This window comes from Mesitornis unicolor, unplaced genomic scaffold (genome assembly GCF_000695765.1).
Source record: "Mesitornis unicolor isolate BGI_N332 unplaced genomic scaffold, ASM69576v1 scaffold33717, whole genome shotgun sequence".
Classification (NCBI taxonomy): Eukaryota; Metazoa; Chordata; class Aves; order Mesitornithiformes; family Mesitornithidae; genus Mesitornis; species Mesitornis unicolor.
The window spans coordinates 29,365-38,680 of NW_010198985.1; the positions used below are offsets into that span (position 1 = coordinate 29,365).

General features: G+C 45.6%; 1 protein-coding gene across 2 annotated transcripts; it reads right to left on the bottom strand.

Moving 5' to 3' along the window:
* Positions 1 to 1,358: 1,358 nt before the first annotated feature.
* DMBX1 (diencephalon/mesencephalon homeobox 1) lies at positions 1,359 to 8,855 on the bottom strand. 2 transcript variants are annotated; one of them, XM_010189327.1, is made up of 4 exons: positions 8,704 to 8,855; positions 3,807 to 4,002; positions 2,232 to 2,586; positions 1,359 to 1,759 (listed from the first exon to the last, which is right to left on the bottom strand). In XM_010189327.1, exons 1-4 carry the CDS (start codon positions 8,853 to 8,855, stop codon positions 1,359 to 1,361), a joined length of 1,104 nt encoding a protein of 367 aa, XP_010187629.1. The 2 variants fall into 2 exon arrangements, with proteins under 2 accessions (XP_010187629.1, XP_010187630.1); XM_010189328.1 differs by having other exon boundaries at positions 3,807 to 3,985; positions 8,702 to 8,855.
* Positions 8,856 to 9,316: the final 461 nt, after the last annotated feature.

A 9,316-nucleotide genomic window follows, 5' to 3' on the forward strand; every position in this document is an offset into this window, starting at 1 on the left:
TTTGGTTTGGCAAAAATAAAGGTCATTTGAGTTGACAGAAACATTGCTTTTCAACAAGGAAAACCATCCAAGGCTGATTGATGGGTCATTCCAACGAAATGAGGCTGGAACTGTTCACTGAAATTATTTTGAAGCTGGTGAATTTTGGTTACTCGCAAACCCTGTGTTTTTGGCATCTACTCCCCCTCAGCTCCAGAGAATATAAAGCCCTTGCTTATCACCTGCTTTGCCTCCAGCACCGCAGCATTTTTCACTTGTTACATTTTCACTTGCTAACCAGTTTCTGAAGCTGCAGGGCTTGAGGGTAGAATTTGGTGATCAGAGCGTTTTTCTAAACACAGCTTGCATTAATCAAGTTTTTGTCAAAGAACCATATAATTCATGGTGTATGAACACACCAAGAGTTCATACAAAGTTTTTATTATTCTCTATTGTCAAAGTTGAACCAAAATGCTCTCCAACAAGAAAACCCTGTAATTTGTAAATAGAGGAGCTTACACTTCAGTGAATATCAAAGAGGAAACAATCTAGATCAAAAATAATCCTGTGAATTTGGCTTTCATTTCCCTCCCCAGCCAGCAGCATTTGGCCAATATTTTATCCTCTCTTTTTGAACAAGTGCTATTAAAAAGTAAACAAAAAGTGTTTGCCTTATATGAAGTGCTTAAACAGGAAATTCACCTTCAGATAATTTCCTGGCTGTTACAAAATTGGCTTTAACAGAGAAGGGAGAGGTGGAGCGGTGACGTGCACAATTATTTTTCTTTGCCATAAACACCTTTAGGACACTGACCCAAGAAGAGCAACTAGCCGTGAGCTGGGGTTGAGAGGATGGCTGGTTTGTAACCTTGATACTAGCTACTAAAATCGAGAAGGAAAGGGGAATAAAAGCAAAAGAGGTCACAGTTCTGTAACACTGACAGTAACACACAGGTGATGAGTGCTGTCAACATTATAAACTATATACAAGACAAAGCAGGACTCTTTCTTTTCCCAAAGAATGCAACAACAACAAAAAAAGGTGTATATAACACAGTTGGCACATTATCACAGGGATGAGGAAAGGGTGCTTCTCCTGAACGTCACGGGCTTAACTCATGGCAGTCCAGAGGACAGTTCATCTGTCTAAATACACATCCTCTCTCCCTTCCTCCTTAAATATTTAGTGAAGAGCAGGCCAGTAGCAACGTCTGATGCGATCATGGTGCTAATAAGACATTAATAAATGCAAAGTTTTCCCTCTAAGGGAGCACCTTACTCCGGGAAGTGATGAGGGTGGGCAGGGGTTCGGGGAGCCACATGTCTAGTGCCAACCTCTGATGCATCTTCTGACAGGCAATGGGACCTCGTCTTGGCAGTCAGTTGGGTAAGGTGTCAAGCCCAAGGGATGCTGCATGCTGCTTTGCCCGGAGCCGTAGGTTCTCAATACTTGTTGTTTTACTGTTCAGGCTTGGAAGGGAGCTGGAGGCCTGCAGGATGGGTGAGGACCAGACCTGCTGAGCGTGGGAGAGCGACTGGTAGTACGACTGACAGTGCAGGGAGCTCAGCGGCGCCATGTTGACGTTCATGCCCAAGTAGGGCATGGCAGATGGTGTCCCCATTTCGAAGGAGGAGTAATGGACCAAGTTGTTGGTGGCTGCCATGTGCTGGCGGAATTGCTCCTGCAGGCGGAAGAGGCTCAGAGGCGAGGAAGAGTAGGAGTGAGTCTGAGCCAGGCCGCTGCTGGATGAAGGCGTCACAGTTGTGCTGATAGGGGACTCTGCAGCAGGAGACAGAGAAGATGGGGGTTATTTCTACAGGCTGGATGCAGGTGCTGCTCTGCACCCCGGTAGAGTTTGGACTACAGCATGGGCTTCTTTCTTGCATCAGGAGGGCAAATGAGAGGGGTTGTGTTAGCTCGGGAGAGCAAAATATGAGTCTGTTCCATTCTTAGCATCTTACAGCACAGAAATAGAGCTGATTTGTTTGCTATGGCTTTCCTGCTGCCACTGTGCACTGCTCTCCACAAGCTCTAACCTGAGCAGAAGGTCTTGCTCTTTCTGTGCTCCTTCTACAATAGACAACATGCCCTCTGTGAGTCCCGTTTATTGCTGGGGACAAGAAGACAAGTCTGGGCAGTCTACCTGCAAGTACTCATGCCACAGGGAATAAGGGGCTAAACCCAACCACCAGCATCCCTCTTGGAAATGCCAGGTCCTGACACCAACTCCCACCAAGATGCTGACCCTCACCTGCTTTTGGGCTCACTCTCTTGCAGTTCAAAGCTTTGCTGTCCACAGCAGGGCTCTTGTCCACTTTAGCCTCATCCAAGGTGCTCTTAAACTCCTCCTCTCTGTCGGTCTGGTCCTCAGGCGCAGACTCGCTGGCCGACTGCTCCGACAGGGTTAGATTGAGGTCTGTGCCTACCTCACTCGGGAGGCTTTGGACCTTCTCGGTCTCTGGGGTGGTGGCCTGGGTCTCCAGCATGGGCGGCTCCGTCTTTCCCTCGCTGTGACTCCCTTCACAGTCCTTCTGCTTCTGCAGCTGCTCCTTCTGCAGGCTACGCTGCTTCTTCCGGAATTTGGCCCTCCGGTTCTTGAACCAAACCTTCAATGCCACAGACAGCAAAGAGGGAAAACTGGTGAAAACCCTGCTTAGTGCCAAATTCAGCATCATTCAGCCTGGGAGCTTCAGGAGAATCCCAAGTAATAAGGCACTGCAAGCCTATTGTGCCCAAATATCATTCCTCTCTGTTGGATCTTAGAGCTCTATCTGTTTTCAGTGCTTCCACAAATGGCACAACAAATATGTTTTTCACAATGCCCAACCCTTAAGTTGATTCGCTAAGCCACTCCACTGGTATTGTTTCTGGGGGCTTTTTGTGTTTGGTTTTGTTGGTTTTTTTCCTAAATTGGTTAGGATGTTGTGCCCAACCAGAATGTCTTATAGCCAAGTCTGATGACATCGCATTGGTTTACAGTACAATGTTCTGCTAGTTTCTAAAACCATTTGGTTATAAGTGTATCAAAACTCTGACGGCAACACTCAAAAGAAGTCATTACAGGCATAGGCTGTTATCTCAGAAGTGAATTTAGAGAAGGAGAGAATCCCTATTTTTTAACCTAAATCGGTAGACATGGATTGGAAGAAAATATTTGCAGGAGTTGTTACTGTTGTTCGGCTAGTTAGATGAGGAAACAAAAATTTTGAAGATCAAAATGTCTTGGTGATTACATAAAAGAACTATTTTTTTCTACTACTTCTCCGTTTCACTCTGAAGAACCTGCTATTTAGTCTTTTAAAGTGCAGCAGTACAAGAACCTCCCTACCTGCAGGTTATGAAGCAAGTTACACTAGTTGGAGTAAAAGAAATGAAACAAAACAAAACAAAACAAAACAAAGCAAACCTTGGCCTGAGATGTTAGAAATATTGACACTGGTGGAAAAGAGCAGCTGGAATTACTTGGGTTTCTGTTTTTCTGAGAAAGCCAGAAAAGCCTTGTAAATAAATAAATAAGTAGACTTCTGTTGAGGTTTCTAAGATTTCCCACAAAGAAATGTGAAAGAACAAATGAAAACCAGTGTACACTTCAGACTATCTTTAATTTAAAAAATGTGTGTGTGGATTAAGAATTTCCTTAGCAGATGTGTGACTTTGGATTATTTTATCCCCCTCCGTCCCGCCCCTGCCTTTGACAACTTTATGGTCCCAAAATCTCTGGTTACACTAGAAGAATCTTGAAAGGTCCAGGAAGCTGTCAACACTCTGGGAACCCCACTTTATTCTTTTAATCATCCCCACTGCCAAATCCACAAGATATCAGTACCTGGACTCTGGCTTCAGGTAGGTTTGTGCACATAGCCAGCCGCTCTCTCATCACCACATCTGGGTAGTGAGTCTTCTGGAAGGTCTTCTCCAGCGCCTCCAGCTGTTGGGCGGTGAAGGCTGTGCGACTTCGCCTTTGTTTGCGGTGCTGGGATCCATAACGTGCCTCCAAAATGATGTCTTGAAATGTACAGCCGTTGGAAGACAAGAAAAGTGGCCAATTTAATTATTGGAATTTGTATGTTGACACGTGAATAAAACACTTGCTAACACCAGATGGACCTACAAAAAACATTCTTTTCATGGCCTTAAATCTAGTAAAGCGCATGCACACATTTTGCTGATTAACTGAGGTGATCAAGAAGATAATACCTCTGACTAGAAAGCCTGTTCTGGAGCCAAAACCTCTTTCTATGAGGCCGTAAATTTGTTTGAAACAAGCCAGTCTGCTCCAACATCAGCGGGGCAGGACATGCAGATGGCATAAGCCTCTTTCATTAAGAAACACAATTAAAGCCAAGGTGGGGAGATTCACCATTGTAAGCAGGAGTTGGGCTCAACATCATGTGTCATGTTCTCTTTGAAGCCAAGGGCAGCGCTTTGGTAGACTTCAACGCTGCCATGATGCACTGCACTGGTCGGTGGGAAGAGTCCATCCAGCTCAGATTCAGCTGCCTTTAGCTCGTTTTGTTCACTGTAGCTCATTAGAAGACACACATATTCCCAGAAACCAGGCTGAGCTGGCTTTTCTTTAGTGTCTCATATGTAGCTCACTATAGTCTTCGTGGAATGATACTGGAGAGCTGTTCTGGGCTCCAGTTCAGGAAAGCACTTAAGCTCATGTGCTTATGTGTGTTTATTTTGAAAGCACGTGCTTTACTGAGTGTGGACGCTCTCCAGATTTTGGGGTAGAAATGCCAGCCAGGGTCAAGCCCAGCCCCACTTAATTGCGAGCCCAGAGCTCATGTGTTGAGCTCTTCTCAGTAGAGGAGCTACTCAGAAGGTCTGACTTTGAGAACTGTGCTTGTAAAATTGAGGGCAAAGAAGAAATTCAGACCGGGGAAAATCTGAGGCCAATGGTAAAGGGCTTATTATTTTACCAGAGGCGTTATTATTGCACAACACTTAGTCGAAGTAGAGAGATCTTAAATCAATGAAAATAAGTTACTTTAAAATGAAAAAAAAACCAACTACCAAAACCGTTTATTATGCAAGTTGGGACATGCTGTGCTACAGCATTGGAATGAAATAGTCTGGCGAGAGGTTTGCTCTCAAAGAGGAAATGCAGAAAGAGCAGTGTCTGGTATGATTTTTAATTCAGTTAAGAATGTGACTTTCAGTAGAAGGGAGGAATGAATAAGCTAGAAAACAACCAAACAGGGAGAGAAGTCGACATTATCAGTGCACAGAGGCAGATGAAGGCTCTTGCTGCTGTTTATTTGTGCTTTTGTCATGAGCATCGTGGCATGAATGCAAACAATAAAACAAAACCTGCTGCCAGGCCAGCCCCAGAACCACACAGCCAAGTTCCAGATACGTTGGCTAACGAGTGTAGCAAATCAGCTTTGCACCACTCGAGCATTCCTCATCCAAACTTCCAGCTGTTTCATTCTAGGTCAGCATTTGCAGTGCCTTTCTGGGTGATTGCCAAAGCTGCGTGGTTTTGGCAACCAGGAAAAGACGTGATCAGGGTAAAGGTCTTCGATCAAATACAAAGCAGTGTTGGTTGGACACAAGAGGCTTTTGTGTTCGAGGTATCAGAGCTCCTCGGGGAGTCAAAATGCTGGCACTGGCTGCCACACTGAAGGCAAAGAGACCGTCCTTGATGCCCTCAGACACAGCTCACAGTGCAGCCAGGTGAGGAGAAGGGATGTTCTAGGACAAGAAATTGAAGCTACCACAAAATGTTTTACAAAGCTAACATTTGTGCTTCAAGTACAAGGAATCAGGAGGAAGGACACTGGTTAAACACCCTACCTGCAGGCCAGAATATTCCCGAATTTCTAGAGTAGAGGTTAAACCTACTAGCTCCCCGGAGGCAGCAGCTCATGCATTAAGTTTGGCCACTCCAACAAGAGCCAACCAGCAATTATTTTCATGTTTTAACTATGTTTTCAGGCTTTGTGCAAGGAGGAGAATATAAATCGCAGGTGAGGCTTTGCTGGTACAATCAGAAACCTCGGTTTTCTGACTTAAGGTCATTTGCTTTTGTGCTGCTTTATTCTGACTGTCCCCGGAAGGCAAATGAGATCTATAGCCTGCACCGAAAAATATTCAGAAGTAACAGAATGTGAAGCAACTGCAAAGGAGCCAGCTCACAGGTATATAATGCCTACCCCGCCAGTGATAAGCAGACAAGAGGACTGTGGGATTTAATTTGGAAAGTCTTCCAGGTGGGTTATTAATTTTAAAGATAAGAGGTCAGAAAACCAATTGAATCTCCCAGTCAGGAATACGAGAATAGCTTTTTGAGTCTGCTGCTTTTTTCTTTTTTTTTTTTTTAATCTCCTTCTGCTTTTACCCTAGTTAGGGTCAAAGACATGAAGTCCTCTATGCTCTGCTGTACAAGATACAGATGATCACAAAAATCTTTAAAGAGATCCTTCCATCTAGGAAAGGGGCACCCTGAGACCCGAGGTCTGCAAGGCACATTGCAGAGTTCAAGACCATCTGACCCCCTACATGATAAAGAGGTGACGGAAGGAGGGGATGGACGTCCAGGTCAAGGAGAGTCCCCACCTGTCACCAGTCTGGCAGCAGAGCCAGAATTAGAGTCTTGGTCTCTCTGATCCCTTTTGATGAGGACAGCGACTCCCAGCTCTGCCCTCTAGAGATCCCACGCAAAGTGGTCTGAGGAACCGTGCTAAGGAGGTCACTACCTGCAGCTGGATAAGGGAACATTGCTGGTACAAAGATTTGAGAGTCAGCTGTGGTTCACTGATCCACAGAGTCCAAGACCTTTACCAACATGCTTTTGTGAAATACCCACCTAGGAGGACCTTCCCCCTCTACTCTGCCCTGGTGAGACCGCATCTGGAATATTGCGTCCAGTTCTGGGCCCCTCAGTTCAAGAAGGACAGGGAACTGCTGGAGAGAGTCCAGCGTAGGGCTACAAAGATGATCAAGGGAGTGGAGCATCTCCCTTATGAGGGAGCTGAGTCTCTTTAGTTTGCAGAAGAGGAGACTGAGGGGAGACCTCATTCATGTTTATAAATATTTAAAGGGTGAGTGTCACGAGGATGGAGCCAGGCTCTTCTTGGTGACAAACAATGATAGGACAAGGGGTAACGGACACAAACTGGAACACAGGAGGTTCCACTTAAATTTGAGAAGAAACTTCTTCTCAGTGAGGGTGACAGAGCCCTGGCCCAGGCTGCCCAGAGAGGTTGTGGAGTCTCCTTCTCTGCAGACATTCAAAACCCGCCTGGACACCTTCCTGTGCAACCTCATCTGGGTGTTCCTGCTCCGGCAGGGGGATTGGACTGGATGAGCTTTTGAGGTCCCTTCCAATCCCTAACATTCTGTGATTCCGTGATTCTGTGATTCCTGAAACTTCTGCATCCTTATTTTGGCTTAAGCCCGCGACTCTTAAATTTAGCCCTAAAGCTGTCTGGGTAGATAATTTTTTCCACCTACTCTAGGCTGGAAGGAGTCACTCCACCTTTTTTTTTTCTTTTAATCATTTACTATCAGACATCTAGAAAGCTATCTTAAAGCAGATGTGTGATTTTCAGACAGTCAGGGAAGGTCGTTCCATTTTGGAAAGGTTTTTAGAGTCACATCTAGGGTAACTTTTTGCTTCAGCTTCACTATGCTGGTTTGTCAGGTCTCCTCTACCACACTGCATCCAAGCCCTGACCAAAACAGTGATGCTGCAGCCGTTGACCATTTGCATTGCAGCAACCTCTGATGATCTCAGCCAAACCTGGGTGTTCTGTGGTAGGCTGAAATGTAGAGCAGATATATTTGCCCTACTGTACCAAATATTCTCAGGTTTCCATCAACTATTTTTGAACAATTGTCCCTACCAAATCATAAAATACTATCTGAATTTTGCACTGCTAATGACAGTATTGAGGTGGTGGCTGAATAGAGGAGAACAGATCAGATGCTCTGGAGCAGTGGTTCCTGTCCCACTGTCCCACCATCAACAGTGCTGTGCAAGTAACTCTCACTGGGTAAAGTCACATGTGACTTTCTCTGAGCCCAAAAAAACTCTTTTATGAAAGGCAAAAATACAAAAGCAGCAGAGAGGGAGCCAGCAGGACCTGCAAGAAAGCAACACCCAAGCCGAGGTCTAGGATTCCCAGGAAGAAATAGATCAAGGTGAGACCCAAAGAAGATCCAGGTGAAGCTTGTTTTCCAGAGACAGAGTGTCTGGTAAGACAAGAAATTGCAAATAGTTGCATGAAGGGGCAACATGGAAGAACAAGCTATGGCCTGGGATGGCAGGAGATGTCTGCTAACCCCTAAGGAGTGCAAGTCCTGAACCTCTCAGTGGGGGAATCCAATTGACTGTGTGCTCATCTTCATTGTGCTGTTATTCACCAACAAGAAAGTAAAAGTTTTCTGCTATTTTTTGCTCACTTGATAAACCATATTTCAGTGGTTTTTTTAAATTCTCTTTTGTCAATCCCATATGGTGGGGCTATGTCCCTTCTCACCCCTGGGATCCCCAGCTGTCGGAGGCAAGTCTGCAGCAAAGTGCAGTGGTCCACTGGAGGGCATGCGTCCCCCGCAGAGCTTGGCCACATGGCCAGTATTTGGGACTGCACCATCCGGTTGGCTGTATCACACTCCAGCTCCCAAAGAAGATATTCACTTGGTGCAAGCAACAAGGTGGTTTTTTTTTTCCCCCAACCCAGGGAAATGGCAAAAGCCATGAGTTGTTCTTACCAGCCAGTCTCTCTGCCAGGGTGAGGGCATGCACCGAGGGCCGGTAGTCAGGGGCGTGCTGGGCTTGCTGAGCTGCTTGCTGGTGGAGGTTGTACATGGCACTCAGCGAGTTCATGGCGTGGAGGGAGTAACCGTTCACTCCATAGTGCTGCATGGCGACATAAACCTGGAAAACAGCAGCCAGAGGAGAGAGGCGCTTAGGAACAGGCTATTCCAGTGTCCTGGTGTCTCAGCGGAGCTTTGGAAATGCCGAGCTCAAACTTAAACTTCTGCATTTAGGGCTCACCTCCAACCTCCCAACTCCAACAGGTTCTGGGACAAGAACCGAAATACTTCTTATAGACCTTATAGACACACCAGTGACACCAGTCTGGCTTTCAGTCTTAGAAATCAGCATCTGACTATATCCAACTCATGAACGTTAGATGAGAAAGGACTTGTTTTACATACCATAATAAACCACATCTTTTTATTGTTACTTCTAATGAACCGACCAGGTTCAATTGCAGAACTAGCTGGGCTTCTGTCCCTGTTATTTTCTACAGTGGGCTGTTCCGTAATCCCATTGCTATGATGTCAAATAATCTTTCTTATCTGAACACACTCATGCGTAAT